Source organism: Melanotaenia boesemani, chromosome 4 (genome assembly GCF_017639745.1).
Source record: "Melanotaenia boesemani isolate fMelBoe1 chromosome 4, fMelBoe1.pri, whole genome shotgun sequence".
Lineage (NCBI taxonomy): Eukaryota > Metazoa > Chordata > Actinopteri > Atheriniformes > Melanotaeniidae > Melanotaenia > Melanotaenia boesemani.
The window spans coordinates 36,596,495-36,619,128 of record NC_055685.1 but is presented as its reverse complement, the minus strand read 5'-3'; the positions used below and the strand labels follow the sequence as shown (position 1 = coordinate 36,619,128).

Below are 22,634 nucleotides of genomic sequence, written 5' to 3'. Positions count from 1 at the left end.
ATCATTCTGCCTTCATCACTGTTTCCTCTCCTCTTGGTTCTTCTTCATTCCTTTCTGTTATTTTTATTTAATAATTTTCTCTTCTTTTTTGGCTATGCTGTTTTCCTTTCCTTTCCTTTCTTCTCCTCTTCTCACCCTCTGGCTTTGCTGACATACCTGGCTGGTTTGACAAATGAAGACACCACACGTGTCACTCAAGCGTCTGTACTCCAGCCCCCCACCCCCCCCAGACTTCCTCTGTCCATCTGCTGATAGAACACTGAAGGCGAGCGTTGCTGCTGCAGCTCTGAGCTCGCCGGGAGCTCTCTGCAAGAACAGCATTCATTTATACTCCAATTGTGTGAGCATCAGCTTTTCCTTAAAGGGGTAGAATGGATGGGAGCCTTGAGAGTGACAGATTAGTAGGGAGGGGGCAGCCAGCTTGTAGTGTGTGTTGTGGTCCTACCCACAACACACACATACACACACCTCTATAGTGACTTATGAGGCAGCGCTGGGTGTAAACTGCCATCGTTCATGGGGAACGGTAAATCCTGAATGGTGGGAAGAAAGACGACAGCGGAGGACATAATGCTCCATTTCCCCTAATAAGGCAGTAGATCAGCTCCGCAAGCAGGAAACATATTCAGGGGTGAGAAAGGCACATCTGGTGAAGCCGTAAATCTACAGCAGTTTTTCATTTCTGATCGATGTGTCGTGTGCAACACTCATCACAGTGCCCTGCATCAAAACTGTGAGACCATTAATGACATTCCAGTAGGTCTCATCTGTGATGTCATCATTCTGCACATCACTTCATCATTTGGTCACAACGTGCCTTGCAGATGATTGCAATTTTACCCACTTTAACGACATTTGAATAAGAATTTTCTCCTTGGAGCATTGTGTGCACAGCAGATGATGTGGAGATGACAGGAAATGAGCAGAGACAGTAAGAAGGAATAAAGTTTTAAACTGACACAAGTCAAGCACAACAGAACTGTCAGCACCGGAGAAAACTAAGAGATTTTTAAAAAATACTTTAAACAAATCACAGAAAAAAAATCTCCAGAATGGAATTACTTTTTAAATTAAATCAATTGTGCAAGAAATATTTTCTTTTTAGACTCATGATCCAAATTTTCATCAAAACTTGTCATGTTCAAAATGAAAGATTTCCTACATGTCACTATATCTTTAATATGAAATAATAGGAGTGCAGCATAAAAGATATGTAAAAGAAAAAGAAAATAAAAGGGGATATATGCTCATTAATAAATGTGACTCATACAAATAAATAAATAAATAAATGGGAAAAATGTTTACAAATTCATAAATGTGACAAAAAACAAACACATAAATGAAGGAATAATCTTAAAAGAAAAATTATTACAAACATTTTCTATTTATTTTCACATGAATTTGTTCAGTATGTTTCTGAATATTCTGCAATAAATGTATTAACTGATTTATGAAAATCGCTTAATTTCATTTATAGAAATCTGTCTCTGACTAAATTAAAATATTTTGAATTCATTCACTTTTCCTTCTTCTTTTTCTTCTTCTTTACTCATTTTCATTTGACATGTTTGAGCTCCTCTTCTTTCTTACCTTGTTGCTTTACTCATCACTTATTTCAGCCATTAAAGTCTCTACCTGAACAAATTTGACGTGAGCAATGACTGCACTACAGGTAAATACTTCAACATTGTGTAGCGTCTCCTTCTATGGTCCGTTTGAGATGTTACTTACCCCAAACGGTGCTCTAGCACCTATCAAACAAAGCAGGTCCTGCAGTTTTACAGCTCAGAGGGTTTTCACTTTACACATGCTGTTTGACCTTTCAGAGACACCGTAGTGAAAATGGTGGAACAAATATGTCAGCTGCCATGTATGTGGACCCACAGCTTTTAGATATAAATGACTTACTCTAACAGAATAAAAACATAATAGTTATTTTAGTAGAGTGATTAGATACTAATAGAAATACAGTTTTTAATGATATATCACATTTTTCTGTCATTGACCTTTGTAACAAGCTGCACCTTTAACCTGGACATAAACTGGAGAATAGAAACCCAAAAGGGGAAAAAAATCTACTGCACTTTGACTTTTCAAATTTTGGTCAGGATGATAAGACCAGGAGCCGAAGTCTTTTAGACATTGAAGACTCATCTTTAAAAGGTTGCTGTTGGCAGATCCATTTAAAGAAGTACTATCAATAGAGCTACCGGCTGTATATAGACCTAAGCTTTTGGTTTCAAAATCAATACAACCTTGTCCTTTTCTAAAGTCTCAAAAACATTTTTACATTCAAATAAATGTGTGCATTGAAATGTCAGTAGATATGTAAAATGTGAGAAAAAGGCCAGCAGTTCGGGAGAGTTACATGGATAAAAGATGGATGAAAAAAGAGGGCTATGCAGCCTGCTACTAATACAGATTAGCATGAGAAGAGAGGAGTGGGAAACGTGGCAGACATTATGCGGTGCATCCTCTCCTCAGAAAAAGTGCAGTGTCAGGTTGATGCTCCAAGCTGGAAAAAAAATCATGTGGATGCATCTTTTTAGGTCTGTGGTTAACTGTTAACTAAGTCCATCCTTCCAAAGTACCAAATAAAAACAAATGCACAAAACAGCCTCAATTAATTGGTAAGAAAGTTCAAATTAAGCTTTCCCATTCTGAATGTCTAGCAGTTTAGATCATATGTAGGTTTTGATCAAGTTAAAATTGTATTTACAATAATACAAGATGATGTGTAGGTGTGTGTCTGTCAGGTCCTAGTGCCTGCCCATTGTCCACTGGGAGGCAGTGCTCTTCTACAAAAGGAGGCAGAATGTCAGCACTTAGTTTAGTTTCTGGAAGCCATTTGGAGCTGAAGTTAAACACAAAAACACTCAGCTATTAACCAACAACAGCACCAGCAAAAGCAGGGAACTTGACAAAGAAAATAAATACACTTCAATCTCCTGGCATGATTCAGAGTTAGAAAGGATTGATCTAACCTATATTTAGCACACACACCTGCACTTTCATGATATAAAATATACATATACATAACATAAAACTATTTATCTTGTTTTTTTTAGAATTTCTAATCAGTGATGTTGTAAATTCATTGATAACATCAGTCTCATCCTTTTTTTTCTTATTATAAAAAAGTGCCTTTTTAAGTACTGCAGTGAAAGACAAAAGATTTAATCAAACTATTCTTTCTTTTCTTTTTTTAATGAATGCTAGAGGAGTGTTTGCTAGAATGCTTGAGGAGTTAAAGACGCTAAATCTAAATAGCCTTGCATTTAACTTAATATGACCAATGACTTTCTTTTAAAATACTCTCTTATATAGAAGAAATATGTCCAAAAGCTTGGTCAGGTATCACAAATCAACTTAGAAATAACCCATCAGCATTAGCCATAACCACTGACAAACAACAAATTACAATCTGCAACCAACCAAAAGCCCCATTGGGCGTTTGGTTTCAGGTTTCTGTAGAACAACTACAGAAACCACATGAAGGTTAGCTCTAGAGTCAGAGTTTTTCTTCACTGTGGGAACTTTGGCAGTATGGTGGAAAGATGAAGAGGTTAATGTCTGGATCTAAACTGCTCACTCTAAAAACACTTCTTATTTTAATATGATTAACATGGATGAAAATGTATAATTTAGATATTACATTTCTGCCAATAAATCACTGTTACACACTAGAACTTTAACTTGAATACAGAAGTTATTTTTCCCTCTAAAGAATAAAGGGCAAAGCCACTTAAACTCTTTTCTCTAGATTATTTTTTAACTAGAACAAGCTCAACGGAAACAACACTATGGCAACATTTTGCATTAAGGGAAAGTGAACAAAGTGGAACATAAAGGTCTGGACATCTCCTGTCTCCCAGTGGCAAGGCTGAGCTGGTCTCTGACACACAGGCAGGAAAAGCATGCACAGGTGTGAGTGTGTAATTGTTATGCATCCAGGTAAGTCTTAAGGGTAAAATGTTGTCTTAAATGCATGCCAGTTGTAAAGCCAATCTCCCAGTTTGGTTTGTTAAATATATCTACCGCCCCCTCCCGGCAGAACCATGCCTACAGCCATAGGAAGAGGGGTCAGGATGGGTCAAAAGGGTTAGACACCCCTGCAGACAGCCTACATTAAGACTCATGCTCATTCTGCCTGCCAGTTCTTTTTCAGGGTCTGCATTCATTCCCAGATTTAGAGATCCACAATGATCCACTGGGAAAAGCGGACACTGGCTCTGAATTTATGTTCTGATACTGTGAATGAGCACAGACCCGAGGGTGGAGGGAGAGGACAACTGTTGTGACCCATGCAGAAAATTCCATCACCCAGCAGGTCTTACCCTCTCCTTTACTATGAGACACTTTGCAGGTGGAGAAGACAGACAATGGATACAGGGTTAGTCATGGAAAACCAAAAAGAAAAAGAATGCTGCTGTAAATCACAACAGCTCCAGGTGCCTCTAACCCGAAAAGCAGAGTAAATGCTCAGAGAAATGACAAAATGTTTGAACTATCAGGAACTCCCTCTGCTCAGTTAAGTCAGTAATCCATAAGTGGATTTGAGCAAACACTGGCTCCGTTCCAATCCGAGCTTGCTCTCTTGCATCTGATATCATTGCAACCCTTTTTTCTTTGTAGTGGGAAATTTTACACCAGGCCGTATGGAAGAAAACAAACTTTAATATTTAAACATTCCAGGATATAAATCAACATTTTAACAGACAAGAGAGGTGTCAGCTACAGATCTGAAAGCAGCCAGCTTTGTTTTCGTTTTTTCTTTGTTTTTCTTTGTAACCATCAGGTGGCACAAACATCACATTCACAGCACACAGAGAACACAAAAAAGATGCTAACCACTTTTTCCTCCTTTGTGGCATGCAGTCCAGGTAGCAGTGAGAATTAAGAAAAGTGAAGGGAGTGGAGAAGGAAAGGAGAGGATACATGATAGGGAGTAAAAATATGCAAGAAATAGATGCAGAGAAGGGAAAATGTACGACATGGATAGATTGTGGCGAAATAAGGGTAAAAAAAAGAAGGAACAGGGGCAGAGGACGTGATGCAAACATTTGTTAATTACATTTTGCAGAATTGTTACACAAACTTTATATTAAGTGGCACAGTCTGAGGGTGGTGGTGATAACAGTATGAAAATATATGTGAAGACTGTTGAAGCAGCATGCATGAGCCAGCTTGGCATGATCTGTAACAGCATTGTGATATGTTAGACTCCTGCAGCATAAAGAGGAATTTAGCACATCAAAAGCAACATGAAGCACATTCCCTCACAACTTTTACTCCTTCGGCACTGCATGCCCATTAAAATGTCTGAGTATTTTAAATTTTTAACTATTTACATGTTCGTGTCACATTGAGTCGACACATGCAACATGTGGTCTCAGCCTCATACAGAGAAAGAGTTGTGGTTATTGCATGACAAGTCATGTCATGTTATTAGTTTGTATTTTTGAAAAGCATGTACTAACATAGGATAACACTCTTTACTTTTACCCTAACTCTAACATTTGGGGTATGTGGTATACAACTGTACACGACGTCAACGTGGGGTCGCCACAGTGTGACGACACTTCCAGGAGATGTGTCTGTCATGTAGAGAATGTCATGGTTTTTGGCAATAAACGCTAGTTGAGAATACAGTCGTGGTCCGTGTATTTTCTGGACACAACAGGGTAGAATTTGAGCAACATAAAATGAAGTGCTACTTATGAATGTAGCTATGAGATCATGCTGGTAGCTTGTGTCTGCTCATTGTTGAAGTGTTTGTACCACGTCTTTATTAGCAGCATTAACATTAGCGTCCACAAAATGTTGTAGTAGGAATAAAAATGTTATTATAGATACTGTAGAACATTTTTAACATGAAACATAGTAAGTTTTGCTGTATTGTAGAATTATTACAAAAATATTTTCAAAAATTCCAATAAATACCCATTTAGACATGTTATTTAAAATCTGATCATCTGATCGTTTATTAAATGGTAGACTGACTATATAACCAGCTTTATTGGATTTAAATACTGTGAACAAGAAGTTTACATTTTGCATCAAATGTGTCCCAATGGATTTTTCTGCAAAGCAGGTTATTTATTCAGCATAAAATCACACCAGCCTTTTTGGTTGTGGATAACATGAAAAGAAGATCACCTCGGCTCAATGTGTGGGGAACATGTTCCTGATCGCAGGAAAATGCAACCTCAATCTGAACAGTCTGAACACTACATGGCATTGTGCTTTCCTCTGCGCTTGCATGTCCCTTCACTCCCACATATCGTTTACAGTGAAGTGTGATGAAGGTTATTTTGATATGAAAATGTCAAAGACCACGCAAAAAAATCGGATTTTGGAAAAATCGGATTTGAGTACTAACACCTGTAGTGTGAAAGTAGCCTTACATCTTTGTTGGCTCTTCCAATTGTTAAAATCATTAAACTTTTTGAATTTACTTCATAAAAAAAAATTTAAAAAAGGAGAGCAAACCAAGGATTTTATGAAAGGTCTCAGACAGATTAAAGCAGCCACAGCTGCTTTCTTGTTTTTCTCCTCAAGATTGCAGTTGGTATGCAAGAATCCAAGAACACATCAGCTGAGCTGATTTTACCCTGAGGCCATGATGGAGTGAAACTCGTTTAGTATTTGTTTGTTCAGAAGAAAACACTAGGGCTGGGCATCATCAACTAGATTTGATTTGATTTACAACAGCCTGATTCGATTTAGATTAAATTTGATTAGATATCAATTCATTTACAGATTTTTATAGAGCAAAAATAATTTTTCTTCATTAAATACATTCTCAGAACACTAAGCCTGTTTGCATGAGCATCAAAATCAAAAATCTGGGAGTAATCAGATTACTGTAATAACCTGATATGAGGCGTCTACACTACAGGACGTCATAGACGTCCTCTGTTTCCACACTTGACAATGCAGATACATCCGTGCAAACAACGCATTTTCTGTTGTAAACACGGGTGGTTGGTATGAAATTTGCACAAACATTAGGAGTTGGCACGAACGTGAAAGATCCACAACCAAATTGCATCGTGCAAATTTCTTGAAACAACTCCTTCTTTACACGTGGATGCAGAAAACAACATGAGAAAAACCAGATCACACAAGTTGCTTTTGTTTAAATATGACATGAAAATGCTTTGAAGGACTATATGCAACGTTTGTCACTGTTGAGCAGTAATGAGCCCAGGAGGAGGCAGTTGCTTTTATTAATGGAACAGTATATCTGCTTTGCTATCGCTGTTTTTCTGCTTGGCTGGCTGAATGGCCCAAACTATCTTTACCACAAAAGTTTTAGTTGGTAGCGTTTTTTCTGACACATCATTCCTACATATTACACACACCACAATTCACAAATATACACAATAACACTGAAAGAAATAGAGCACAAATGTATGTATCCTTCGTGAACTCTACGTTTAACTGTGAGCATAGAAGCTAAAATCTGTCTCATTTAAATAATCAAACAAATCCAGGAAGATTTTTGGGAAATAAAAATTGTTGTTTTATCAGAAGTTAAACTAAATGTGCTAAAAGGAAATACATTTAAAGAAGTTTCTTCATGTATACAGATATCATATCTAATAAATTTCCCACAGCTCACATGGATTATATTAGAAAAATGTACTACTGATTTTGTGCTTGATGTTTGTTTGGTTTTTACTCCAATCGATTTCCCTGTTAAACTATTAAATCTCTATAATCGTATGGTATTATCTTCTACATCAGAACATTAATTATTCAGAGAGGCCATATTGACTGATGTTATTTTGTGCAGCTTCTTCTTCCTATTTCTTCTCAAATAACTCATTCACATGATTTGTTTTATTTATAGATGGTCTCTCATCTCCTGACTTCCACACCTTTCTGCTGTTGAAGTAATATAAATTTACCTAACTTTACCAGCAGGGATACTATCTTTATCCCCATATTCTCAGCACCCTTTGAGTTGTGCATGTGTACTGTGCCTGTTTGAGTCCAGTACCAGCTGGGATAGGCGGATACTGAACAGATTGGGAACCAGCGGGCCAAGGGTGGAGCGCCCATATTCAGGTAAAGTAAGCAGAAGGAGCGCTTCTCTCTTTGGTTGGAAAGGAGCCCAGAGAAGGCTTGGATGGAAGAGTGCTGGGTCTTAAAATAGCACAAACAGGTTTGGTTAATGGTTGGAGGACACACTGATCCAATCTGGATCAAATTCATGCTTATAATACTGTGATATGGTGACAGGTTTTTACTTATAAAACATGTTGGCTATATTTAGTGTCAGCATTAACCTAAACTTGTCTTTATGTGGACATGGCTGTAGCTGACAGACAGGAAAGCTTTCAAACTTGTGCATAAAATGATCTTTGTGTGTTTCATATGTTTTCATGTCATGTAAGTATGTTTCAGTCTGATTATTCAGATTTTAATCTGTCAGAATCCATAAATTATTTTCGTTACTCTAAAAGGAATGGAACAGGACAAAAAAAGTTCAGTGTTGAGTCACATTCAGCAGGCAACAAATCTAAAATGCGTACTGGGTAGAAAAACAGATAATCTTAACATTATTTGTGCCCATTACATGTTTTTATGTGAGACCAGACCGAACATACAGCTGGTTTCAAGCATGTGATTTATGCAGGGCCATGTACTCTACCTTCAGTTAGCAAAGTGGTGGTAAAACAAATCAAAATGGAAGATGTACACATGTTGTCGGAGTATTTTTAGTTTAGATGCAATTTTACACATTGCATTTCAAAGAAATCAAAGAAATCACTATCTGCTGCTTCAGACCTGCTTCTACACGGCCAAGCAGATAAAAACATAGAAAATCTTGGAAGAAATTTTTTGGTTTGTGAGTGAGCAAAAGCATTTGGGATAAAGACTCTTTTGTTACAAATCCTGCCTTGTTTCTGCTCCTGGAGGTATGAATTTTGCTGTTTTTATAGCATTGTTGCTCTATGTGTTTGGTGTGAACAAACTGTGACTGTTTCACTCCATCGTGGCCTCAAGTTAAAATGATGTCAATTCACGTGTTGTCTGTATCTTTTTGGCTTTTATTGCCCATTTAGCCACAACCTAGCAGAAGCTAACAGAGGGAGCTGAACCAATAAGCAAATCACTGAAAACTCTTGACATGCTTTTACTCAGCTCCTTTTTATCTCAACCAAAGGCTCACAAGCCACTTTTCTAAATGTGTTTTTGTAAAATCCCTGGCCCACCCTCTCTTTTTTTATTTGTGGTAGAAAATGTTTGGTTGTAGCTGCTTAACAGATCACCGTGACCTACGATGCAAAGTGTAAAACACCATTGTTTGGACTGATGGAGTGGTTTAGCAGACTGTTGTCTGACCAAGATCTTGATTAAAATAATTACTAGAGAGCCAAGAATAAGCAAAGAATGGACGACAGGAAATCTGCTCCATATTTCTACGTTTAACCAAATCATCGCATCAGGCCAAATCCTTTCACTCAGTCTTTATCTCTAATAGTTAATGAAGCCTCAATGAGGAAGTTAATGAGGAATCACCTGAGGGGGAGGGTCCAATGAGAGCCCAACAGTCTCTGTAATAGCGATTGATATGGAACAAGCTTTGTCAACTACTGCAGCTGTTACATGTGAATGAATAAAGATAGTGGAAAAAGATTTTCTTGTTTGGGCTTCATCTCTTTGCCTTGTAGTCAGGTCATTCATAATTGAACTTGTGTCTTATATAAAGTCCACAACATACTGTCATCTAGAACAGTCTCAGTTTGCTGCTGTTGTTTCTGAGGTAGCCAGTGGGTATACCTGGCCAGCTGTGGATCGGGGTAGGCAAGTGCCTTTTGTGCAGCTCTGATGGATGAGGGGCAAGTGAGAATTAATGATTACTGTCCGGAGGTTTTATCAGTAATGTAGTATAGAGGTGTGAAGTCTATGTTGTTTTTATCTCTGTGTGAAGTGAACTTGAAATATTTTCACTATTGTCACAAGGAACCCTGAAGTAACCTCGATCAGTTTCACAACTGGAATAACCAAGAACGAAACAAACGTAAAACATTTTCCATCTATCAAGAATGCATTAGCCACGTGTACTCTGGTCTGCATTTAGTTAGGTAGACCACTTCCTGTTAGACAAAGCTAACCGGGTGGATGTGACGTCACGTGAAATGCAGCCATAACTTGGCTCTCTGCAGTTGGACTATTAACCCTCTGCATTTACTAAGCTTGATATTGGATGAGCAGTTTGTCTTTTCCTCACTATCCTCGACATGTTGCTCAGTGAAACAGCACTATCACAGGCTGACATGCTTATTTCAATGGCTGCAATACAGTCACAGGAAACACAGGACAACAAAGATGCTAGATTTGGTGTGTTTTCATGTTCAAGTAAGCAAATGTGATTCACTTCATAACCATTCCACAACATAAAGCCTCAGACTTATAACAAGCCTCAAAGGGCCTGTGACTGGACCCAAGCCATTCCTCCAATACACTTTGGCCTTGCCAAAGTGTGACAAGGAAGCAGAAGAAGCAAACTGAGACAACATAGAAGCAGGAAAAGCAACTGTACATCATTTACAGCAGGAATGAGGTGAGTGTGAAAGGGGAGAAAGGAAAAAGGTCAGCGGTCAGGATTCTCACATTGTTGGAGCGCAGAGAGACCCGCCCTCCACAGCGAGCACAGAATTTGGTCTGGCAGTAGGAGCAGAGGTGGCCGCAGCCATCTGCAAACTTGGTTTTGTGGCAGATACCACAGGTGGGTGCATCGTCCTTCTGCTGGGTCTGTTGACGCTGCGTCTCGGCCCCGATGCGACGCACCTCCTGCTTGTAACTCTCAAACTGCTGGTGCAGTGTCCTAACAGGAGAGGTGGAAAGACATAGAAGTTTAGTCATCATTGTTACAGCACGTTAACATTTTAGTTTTGTGATGAACTTTCTAGTGAAAAGAAAAAAAAAAGTTTTATAAGAAAATCATGCAGTCATTAAATAAATTCTCAGTTGGGTTTTGTACTGAGTGGCTCACAGCCTGTCATCCTACTCGCTGTCTGTGATGGAAATAACTCGTGTGTGAATTGCAAATCAGGACATGTGAAAACACCCACAATGTTGTTGCACAGAGCTGTTAAACAAATATGAATGCATTCACACAGAAAAGCTCACATCCAGGGACCCATATTTGGCCTTTAAGTAGCCCACTGAATGGGAAAAAGCCTGTCCCAATTCAGCCCTCATTTATTTATATTTCACCTTCAAGCACAAAAACTTTATCGTCATGTTTTAAAGTGATCTTGGGAAATAGTTCTCCAAACTTTCTGAGTTTTTAAATAGTTTTTCTTTGGACATTGACAGCTTTTCTTTAAATGTGGTGATGGTGCATTTAGTTCGTTGAGCTCTTTAACACTGACCTAGGAATCATTCAAACATGAAGAAAGCTCCTAACTCAAGGCATGAGCCAGTGTTGTATCAACACATAACAGACAACTTAACAAAGAACCAATAGGCTCTTTAGGCTTTTTTATTACTGGCAGCCTTTCACAAAAACACATAATTTGTTCCCATTTCTTTAGTTGCATCTTTGAAAAACACCAAAAAGTGTGACAAACAAGAAATGAGATTTTTGCAGCTACAAGATGATTCCCGAAAAGCTGTTAGCTCAAACTAAGCAGAAGCAGAGCTTTTTTAAAAAAAGTCTAATAATAGCAGTTTTCAAATTTCTCTCTGAAAGGAAGCATTGGAAGGGTGGTTGTAAGAGTTTTTTTTATTTAATAAGAGACTTGAAATGGACGTTACACAGACTATTATAAGATATTTGTCACTTGTCTAAAGTCAGTATTTTTTTCTTATTTTAAAAAATCTTGCCAAGTGTAATGGTCTTACCAGATCATTTCACTTGATTATAGTCTGAATTGTCACAATTTAAGTGTTTTATACTCAAGATAGCTAATTGTTGCAGTGTGGACCTTTGTTTGATCCAGTGATCAGTGTCAGATTATTTGTGACTATTATATGTTTAAAATGCAACTCTGTCAAAGATGACATGTTTTTACATCTGAGAAAAGCGTCTCTGGTTTTTAGTTTGGTTCATATGAGTCATGACTTTGTGGCAAAGAAAAAACAATGGAGTAGAGAAAATGGGATTTAATGTCAAAAAGTATTAGAGGGCTGCATAAATAATGTTTTGCTAATAGCTTTACTCATTATATTGCTTATATGAAGCATTCACCTATGGTCTAAATCTAAAGATACATTCATCAGTACAACTGGTTGTTATATTAATGCATGCTCCCTAGAAAGAAATATTCACAAGGCAAATTTAAAATAAAATAAAGTAAATAGGAGGTATTTTTTCATAAATATTTTTTAAATTAGTCAGTTAATTTTTTAGGTGAAATATTGGAATTGGCATCAGTCTTTAAAAAAAATCCACATTGTTCGAACTCTAAAAGAAATTACACAAAGCTCCTCTAAGAGGGTTCAGACTGTGTTGAAGAATAAAGCTGCTTACACCAAATATTCACTTACAAGTTTGTACATAATCCAATTTTACCTCATATACTGGATTTTAATTTAACTTCACACGATTTAATAAATCTCATTAAATGCGTCTCATCACGCAGCTGATGGAGTGATGAAGGCATCCATTTCCTAATTTTCAGTAATATTAAGAGTTGAACAAGAATATTTTGCAGTAGTTTGACAGGAAGGAGATGGTTTCACGTCTGCTGTGACGGCCTTGTGGCTGTTATATTGATGTCTTTTATTTTGAGTTGTTGTAGGGCTGCTGATTGGTCGCTCACCATGATTTGAAGCACCTGGAGTCTTGGAGCTTTTATGTTGTGAGGCTCCCAGGCTCCAGGTGCTCCAAATCTGGGTGAACGACCAACCAGCAACAAATCAAAAGATAAGATATCAATATAACAGGCCCAAGGCTGTCACACTGCCTTTAGACGTGTCAGAGCTGTTTGCCACAAGGTAAAATCACCTTGTGTGCACTTTTATCATGATGTGTGGATTAAGTGGACCCTAAACGCAGGACGAAGAGGCACAACGGGTGCAGGAATAAGCTTTTAATGACAAAAACTGGAGAACTTAGACAAAACCGGGGAAACACGATGATCTGGCAAGTGATAAATGAAACCAAAGGTTGTATATATTATATATTCTGAACTAACAGAACAGGTAATTAAACCAGGTGTGCTATTGAACAGGAAGCAGGACACTAAACAGAAAAAACAATGGAAAAAGTACAAAACAGGAAAGACACATCTCAACATGACAAGAACAAAAAAAAAAAACAAAAAAAAAAAAACAGATCATGGCAACTTTACACATTTGAAATGAAAACTATCAGAATGCCAAACACCCGTATCAATGACCAGAGGTAAGTTTATAGTCCAGATGACTCGGGGTTCTCGGTGTGTATCATTTACCTGTGTCTGTTAAAAGCAGACATGTCTTCATGGATGTGGCGCTCAGCTGTTTGGTGGGAAACAGGCTGAAAACATAACTCCTGATCTGTTGCCCGCAGCTTTTTCCGGTACAAATAATCAAAGAGACAATGATTCTCCACCATGACCCATCCAAAGGAGCGACGCTATACCACAAACATGTCCTGGAATGTTTAAAAATAACTTCTGTCTTCAGTCAGTCCATATTGATAAATAAAAATGGGATTCCCAGAAAGTGTACGACCTCCCTGAATATAAATAATATAAAATAATTAATAGATTCATAAAAGATGAGTTTTCTAAGCTCAGGGAATGAGTCTCTCAACGGAGCCGTTGTAGCTGTCTGTGCTGATAGAGCTGCAGAAGCAGACATGCACAGTTGGAACAGGGAGGTGACTGACGGTCTGGGACTCATCCCGGCCAATCAGCTGGCACAAGACAAGCCTGGAACGGGGACAGGAATTTTCTGACGTAGATTGTTGAAATTTGGAAAGTATGCATGTAATTATAACAAGCATATGCAAATTGATATGAAACAAAAGGTTGAAATAGCTTCTGTATTAAAAAATCAAAAATCATTAAGTGTTTTGTTGCTGAGGTTTTACCTGAACACTGTAAAAACCTCAGGGATTAACGTCAAAGTCACAGTGCAATCTAGCAGGCAGAACCAAGGCCATTTAAAGTTTATTCATGTAAATTAACATATAAACGAAAGATAATTTTACCAATGTAGCATAATTCCATATAATTACATCTATTTTGAGGCCCTAATCCACAGCTAGTAAACTAAAGAAGACAGGATAAAGCTTTAAACAGATAAAATGGATACTGACAAACATATATCAGCGTGTTAGGTGGAAACAAGGTGTACAAATGTAAAGTGCACACATAATTTCCCCCTCCCAAAAAAGATGCTTTAAGTTAGCTTTGATTTATCCAAATGATGATGAAGTGGACACTAGAAATAAACCCCCAACATATTTCAGACTGAAAAACAACATTAGATCGTCATGGTAGAAACGTCATACACCTGAACCCTGACCCCAAGGATGACATATCCTGCGGATGAGAGGCCACGGGCTGAGCCAAGACCGGGCGCCATGGGAACAGCTGTCAGAAACAGAGGGTGCATGGCCGGTTGTCATGGCAACATGGTGGCGTCAAGCTCCCGATGTCAGCGGGTGTTTGTGCACCAGCTGTTCCTGTTCTAAGGAGCTCTCTTTTCTGAGGTTTCCACACATTCAGCAGAGATGCAGCAGTAGAAATGAATCAGTGTTCTCAGCCGAAAGCTTGATGTACAAATGAGGAGATATTCATCCTCTTTGTCTTATATTATATATACATATATATATATATATATATGTACATTTTCCTTAAAAAAACTGAGGCGTCCTCTCAGGTAGAGACATTCTCTTTGTCTTCACTCCACTGTGTTTATTGACTGCATGCCTGAGTCTGCTGCCTCCCTGGGGGTCACCACCATGCCTGGGAATGCAGGAGGTGACAGAGCACTATAATATTTTAGTGGCATCACGAGCCTTGCGAGTAGTTTTATGGAGAAAAATCAGTCCCTCTTGGATAAACAGTACAAGGGCATGCTTCCCATAGCTGTACACAAACAACCATTTAGACATGACACTGCTTTGCAGTACAGTAGTGTTTAACAAAACATAACAGTGAGTTTGTACTCTTTGCCTTTTTTGGACACTTTCAATTTTACTGTTAATGTAAGTGCATTAATTATGTCTATTTGTGAAATTTGGCACAGATCATTTTTTCTTTCTTTACACATGCTAAACAGGCCATGATGTTACCATATTACAGTCAAGGTTGTCATAGTCCTAAAGGCAGCAAAAGTCTCCATCATGAAACTCTTGTACATGAACAGAAAGAACTAAATGTTATGCGTCTAAAGATTTCTTTAAGAGAATAAACTAATGTACCTTTGTGTAAACACTAGATTCTTTTTATAACATTGGGGCAAACAACTTTTTATATATCTGAAATTCATGGATGGTGGTGTAGTTTAGGGACATGTATAAAAAGGGAATTTCTCTACCCAACAGCAAGTTTATATTATTAAATAACCTAGATTTAACACATAGATAGAAGGACACAACCAGACTGTTGATCTATAAGCCTCCATCTAGAAGATAAGTTAGCTGTACATAGCACATCTACAAAGCTCCGACAACTTGCAGAATTTGCCATCTCTAAACAAAATCCTGGATGTTTCAGATAATAAGTTTACAGCTTATTAAATAGCAACAACAAATTTGGATTTTTAAAAGTTTCCTATTACTAGCATTACTTGGTTAAAGTTTCTATAAACTAAACATAAACAATAAACATTTCTATAAAGTTGTTGCGTTCGGCTTGGGTTTAGACGATAAATTTCACTTTGTTAAGTGCAAGCATCAAAACTACTTGGTTAGTGTTAGAACAATCATGGTTGGAGCCCACCCACTTGCTCCATTTGGGTTTTATGTCTAACATCAAACTTCATCTGGTGACGTCGACTGCTGACTTGTGAAAGGACCTTCTGTTGGATGTTGTGCTCTCATATGATAGTCATGCTAGACTTATGATATGCTAGCTTCACCTGGCAGAGTTTGCAATGGACCTCATTTTTGTTTATTTTTTTAAAGAAGTTCCACACAGAACGTTTTGCCAGTTATTGTCTTTGGCTTTGTGTGTTACTTACATTCACACTCCTTTAGCATTAAATTTCATAGCACAGCACCAGAGCCTAACAACAGTGAAACAAACATCTTGATAACGTTTTCCTCCTGGGGATCATTTCACAACGGTAGCTCTGCCTGCTCTGTCTGCAGGGTTGTTGCCATGGTGACTGCCCTTGTCTGGGTGGCTGGGGGTCCTGCATTGCAGACCTGTGGCTGTGGGTGGACCCTGGCCTGCCCTGACCTGGGTGGTTCCTGCGGTGGCGCCCTCTGCGATCATGGGTGGGATGGCTTCCGGTGTGATTGGATCCCCAAGATATCATTTCCTCGTCAAGCCAGATGTTTTCAACTTATTCTTATTTTAATATTTACATTCAGTTCAGAGACAGTTATTAGTGATGGGAGTTCGTGTTCGTACAGAATGGGGTATGGGCGGGTGGGGGGAGTGTACATGTGCTTTGTATGTGTGTGTGTGAGTTTGTTTGCTTTTACTTTTTTGTTATATTCTTTGGTGTGTGAAGGCTTTTAAATTTAGTTTTTAATATGCATAATTTGTGCTCATTATGTACAGCACTTTGTGTTGCTTTGTGCATGAAAAGTGCTCTATAAATAAAATTTGCTTTGATTTGATAACAGAATGCCACCTTGTGGTGGGAGTGCTGCATTAATACCAGGTGCAGGTTAAAATCAGATAGTTGCACATTCAGATGATAAATTACTATTAACTCTGTAACACCTAAATGTATTTAAAATAATATAAAAAATAAATAAATACAGTAAAAAAAAAGGAAAAATAACAAAAAGTAAAAACAACTACAACTAAATGTTAAATAAATTAAAAGCAATAAAAAATTATATAATGAATAAAATTAATACAGCAATACACTACCAGCCAAAGCTTTGGACACACTTTAGACTTTTTCCCACAGGGGATTGTTAGACTATGTGGGAAAAATTGCAGGGATCTCCCTGGATGACCTTTCAGCCCTGCATCAAGCCAGAGTGCTAAACAAGGCCCGTTTAATCCGTGCAGACCATGAATTTTTGCTGCTTCCATCAGGGCGCAGGTACATCTTACCCATATGTAGGACTAACAGACACAAATACTCTTTTGTTCCTGCAGCCATTGCCCTGTTGAACAAGGAGTTTAATTTATTTATTTTATTAATTTATTATTTTTATTAAATATGTTGTGTTATTTGTGTGTTTGTGACTGATTGTTTTTACTGCTGGCTGTACAACAAATTGCCCTCATGGGATAATAAAGACTCCTTGAACCTTTAGATTTAATGGGAAATTGTCAAAACCTTTGACTGGTACTGTAATAGTAAATTAATAAAGAATAAATAAATTAAATAAAATGACATAAATAAAAAAATAAGCAGTTTTTCGAATGTTTGTGACAATTTGTAAATCATTAGTCATCTAACTAAATGGTTTCTGTTTCAACTCTAATCAACTTCATTGTCATTCTTCAACAAAGACACTATACTGAAGAACAAAATCTGTTATCATGATCTTTATAAAAGTAAATGTTCTCATGTACGACTGATGCTATACAAAACTCAATAAATTGAAAATTTTAAAAAGCTCTGGATTTACAAGTCATGTACATGGTGTCCCGCGTCATAAAAAAGAGCTCAGAGTGTACACACCTTGTACAGGTCCCAGTCCTTTACAGGTCCCAGTCCTTTACAGGCCTAACACAAAGACATGCGCTCAACTGTGAGTGCATGAAATCCACTGCTGAGATGTGGATAATATGGTACTGGCTGAAGACCTCTGTTTAGACCGGGACCAAGCACCAGCAGGGACACAAAGTCAGATGTGGGTCAGCTTAGCTGTGTCCCTGTCAAAACAAGTGTGTCTGAACATGCACACACACATGTGCAGCTATAAACACTGACACAGACCATGCCCGTGCTTCCAGCCTCTCATGCACTATTCAGCTCAGCAAGTCCAAGCACTCCCTCCCTCCCAACCTCCTTCCATCTCTTGTTCTCGCCATCTCTCCCTCCTCTGTCTTCACCAGTTATTGCTGTTGAGTTGTTAATTAACACAGCTATGAATACACAACCCAAAGATGGGGAGTGTTTGGCAGGGTTATTTCTGCCTCATCAGCTGATTGTGATTATTTTCTGATTGTGTTTCAACAATTTATTTATTACTTATTCAACACATTTATATTCTTTGCATTATTTCTGAACTTTTTTTCATTTTTAACCCATTTCTTTCTCCAATACTGTCGTGAGGGTTAAGGCAGCACTTTTAGAGAACATCATTCTACATATATGTGTGTGTTTTTTGTGGTTTTAGTGTATGGCTCTATGTGTGTGTGACTCGTAGGTTTGTGTGGAAATTTAATGTATAAAGATGTTTTTATGTTATTGGATTTGAAAAGCACTTTGTGTTGTAGTTTTGTTTTTATTTTTTTGGTTTGTTTGCTTGTTTTTTGTTTAAAAGTTATTATATATATATATATATATATATATATATATATATATGTATATATATATATATATATATATATAGTTTACTGTAGTTTATTTGTCAGGGACCATGTACAGTAAAAACATTAGACTCTGACCAGACTGAGTAAGTAAAGTAAGTAAACTTGTCTTTATATATATATATATTCAAGATAAATAGTCACACGTTGCTTCCCAGTAAAAAAGTCCACTAGATCTCAGATCTAGTGGACTGGAGTTCCACATGGCTGTAAAAGTTGACTGGCATAATGGTGGGCTTGACCATGTATAGATGCACTGCACCAGATTATAGCTTCCTAGCTAGTTAATCCCTGTGGCAGGCAGGAGAAGAGATCTTAAAGAATTTGGTTTAAAAAAATGGCAAAATATATGAAAATAAAAAAGAAGGTAAAAGGGTTCTAAGTTGTATAGAAATAAAGATTGCATGTGATATCATTTCCTGTTCATCACTGACCCCCGAATCAACTCCAACTGAAATTATATTGTGACTAAATTGGCTATATTTTCAAACAACAAATCATTATCCATTGATTTGACACAATATTGCATAGCATACGCCCCAATGCTGTAACAGTGTACACACCAGGATATGTAGACTTCTGAAGGTGGAAGATTAGATTTAGCAAAAAAGTTTTCAGAAAGGACATTAATGGGCACTTTTTCAAGAGATTTCAGTTTGAAGAACAAAACAAGTGCTTTGGATCAATAATCCAAGCACTCCGAAAAGCACAGGAGAGAATGTTGTAGAGAAAATGTGTTTGCCTCTGATGGAGCTAGAGACCAGGAAAGACAAAAGACATGTTGACACTTGCTGTGAGAAGAAAGTAACAGAGGGACTCTGGGGTGGAGGCAGACTGATCAGAAGTGGGGAAAAAACAGAGCAGGAGAACAGGAGAAAAAAGAAAGGAAGACAGGAAGAAGAGGTAACAGAATGGCATGAGTCTTCCCAACTTAGAACAAGATGGATCGACAAACTGCCGCCTATGAGGAGGAAGAGGAGGAGGAGGAGGAGGAGGAGGAGGAGGAGGAGGAGGAGGAAGGATAACAAGTTAAGAAGCAAAGGCTGAGCAAAGAGAGCCAAGTCGGAAACAAGCGTGGGGCAGAAACCAGCAGAGGAGAGAAGCCGATGCATCCGGAGCCACTCTATAAATATGACTGGAGAAGAGGACAGGGTGATGGAAAGAGGAAGTGGAGAAAAAGAGGGGAGACAGAAAAAGAACAGGCAGATCCTCTGTGGAAACTCAGTGTAAAAGATGTGAGAAAACAAAGAAAAACAAAAAACCAAAGAGAAAGAGCCACAGATGTGAGTTTAACCAGATTCAAACTTCACTGTTTTCTTGCCTGTCGCAAATTTTCTCCACAACTTTTACAAATTTGGCTTTGTCTTGCCCTCCTGCCTGCATAATGGCAATGGTAGCAGAAAAAACGCACCCAGAGGGTCAGTGGTTATTTATCAATAAGAGCAGTTTCACAAACAGCCTGGTCAATCGATCCAGCACTGCAGCCACACCTTGTCAGACTGCTGGTGTCATAATGTCGATTACCAGGTCTGGGTGATGGGATTGTGGTGGAATAAGATACGTTACCAATAGTTAATAATAATAGTTAATTAATAATTCAGCTGAAGTGGTTGGTTTGATTGGAAACAAACCTTGACAAGCCTCTGCATGTGGTAAAAAACAAAACTAAAAAAAGCCAAAACAAAAATAAAAACTGCGTTAACGTGCCATAAAAGAAAATTAACGGCCTTAATTAATTAATGCCTTAATGTGTTAATAAGGCGTTAATGTGTACAGCCCCAATATATATATATATATATATATATATATATATATATATATGTATATATACACACAAAATGGCTGTCAAATGTTTAACATATTTAATCAGATTAATCACAGCTTACAAATTCTTTAATCATGATTTATCACCATTTGTGAATATGCCTGAAGCATGCCTTTTTTTTTGTCTCCTATGTTATGATGTTTGTTGTAAGTCTTTTACTACATCAGGATTTTAGCATCATTTTTCATCACATGCTTCTGAAGTTTTGTTAGTGTTTGAGACCTGTTCACTACTTCAACACAGTGTCTGACAAAAAAAGTATTTCTGGTTTGGGGTTAGAGACCAGGCTCCATTTCCACTGAGTATGGTATTTCCTACTTCTTAACGAATGAAAACAGAGTACACTTGTACAATGATGGAGTCTGGCTACATAGCATCCTGTGTTTAGCTCATAGCTCTGGATGGCAGCAGCCCTTCCAGCATTTAAATGTTGGTAACTTTTATTGATGTTCCAAGTGTTTTATCTGTATACTTGCAAAGTGCTTTTTTGGCAAGAGCTCCTCGGTGTGTCTACCTCTCTATCCCTTAGCTTCTCATACATTTATGTTTTTTCTCTCTGCTTTCCATTTATATCCCATCCTTCCATTTCCCTTTTTCTTTCATACCTCACTGCCTCATCTCTTCAGTGCTATAGACCACTGTGTTTTCCTCATCACTACCTACACAATCCACGTTTTGGATTATCTGCTGGTTTAATTCACTCTTAAATGCTAAGGCATATATGTAAAAAACCCTTGTGACCTACGAGGCCTCTGACCATACTCAGTCTGCTTGGTGACGTAGAAGCCATGATTTCTAGTTGGTGTTATGAACTACCTCTAATCCCCTCATGCTACCACATCTGAATATTCAGACAAACTGACACTTTTTTCCGTTTCCTGCATCACTTAGGAGCATAATTTGGTCGGTTTTCAGGGACCTTGCAGATCGGTAGCTTGACACAGCTAACGGGCAATACCACTAGAATCCATGGACAAAGTGTTGAGCAACATAGCTGATATACAACCAGCGAACGGAATGAACCAGAGAAGAAAAAAAGGAACAGGAAGAAGAAGCAGAAGAAGAAGTAGACACAAGGACAACAACTGTAGAGATGGCGAGAGTTTTTGAAGAAAGACTGTGTGAGTGTGTTGGGTGTGTTGGGTGGTTGCAAACAACTTCATGGCGGTGCATTACCTCAACCCACCAGTAACTATAAGTGATGTTAGAACGTGGAGGTGAACTCTGAACTCAGCATTGCCCACTAGTGGAGGAATTGACTTAACATACATAGCAACTTAAAAGACGTATGAGAAGTATGAGAGAAGCGACATATGAAAACAGACGTTCCTATTTATGTATGTAATGGAGCATAAATGGGCCTTTTCAGTTTTGGTGCTTTTTGACGCCTCTTTTCTGTCCTGTACATGTCTAACCAGTCATTGCAGGAGGCTGTCCTTCCTGGTTCTGGTTCTAATGTAGGTTTTTCTTTTCTGTTAAAGGAAGTTTTTCCTTCGCATTGTCTCCTTGTGCAGCTCAAAACAGGGGATTGAATTTAGGAAATGTTTGGATGCAATCTGTTGGTTTTCTCAGCTAGGTCACTCTCTTTTGTGAATTGGTTTATATTAACAAAGTTATTATAAATTGGACTAATGTGGATCATATAATGGTTTTGTTTTAAATTGATTATAATTGAACTGCACTGAACTAAACTGAACTGAATTGCACTGTGTCTGAAATACAGCCTTGAGATGACGGTTGTGAATTAGTGAATGCAAAATAAAACTTAATTGAATTTAATAAAAATTCTGTTCCATGTGCAAAAATGTGTTTCCATGGCAGAGCACTAATTAGTGGTTGATCCATACTACACCAAGCTGCTCTACCAGCAGCTAACTCTGATGCCATCACATTCTGGCATTTCGTCAGAGTTCCTGGCATTACAAAGGTGTTCAAATTCGTTTGATATTTTTAAAATTGCTAGAGGAAGTACCACATCTTTTTTGTGTCTGCCTAGCAGGAACTGCAGATAATTATAGTTTAGATAGCTACATATGTAGGATCGTCATCATTTACGCTCCACATAAAAACAGATACGAAGTATTTGGTCCATCTTCTGAGTCATTTATGTGTATAATTATTCAGTTTTCAGGGCTGTTGCAGATCCCTGACAGAGCAAAACACTGGAAACTGAGGGGGCGGTG

The 22,634-nt window shown here is 38.0% G+C and overlaps 1 protein-coding gene across 14 annotated transcripts in view; it reads right to left on the bottom strand.

Moving 5' to 3' along the window:
* rims1b (regulating synaptic membrane exocytosis 1b) overlaps positions 1-22,634 on the bottom strand; it is a 98,703-nt gene that overhangs the window by 60,747 nt on the left and 15,322 nt on the right. For 13 of the 14 annotated variants that reach the window (XM_041982550.1, XM_041982549.1, XM_041982552.1 and 10 more), the window contains exons 2-4: positions 10,630-10,843; positions 4,852-4,863; positions 4,338-4,358 (exon numbers count right to left, since the gene is read on the bottom strand). In XM_041982550.1, the coding sequence (XP_041838484.1) occupies positions 4,338-4,358; positions 4,852-4,863; positions 10,630-10,843 (247 nt within the window). The remainder of the gene's footprint in view (positions 1-4,337; positions 4,359-4,851; positions 4,864-10,629; positions 10,844-22,634) is intronic. The other variant, XM_041982563.1, reaches the window with a different exon arrangement.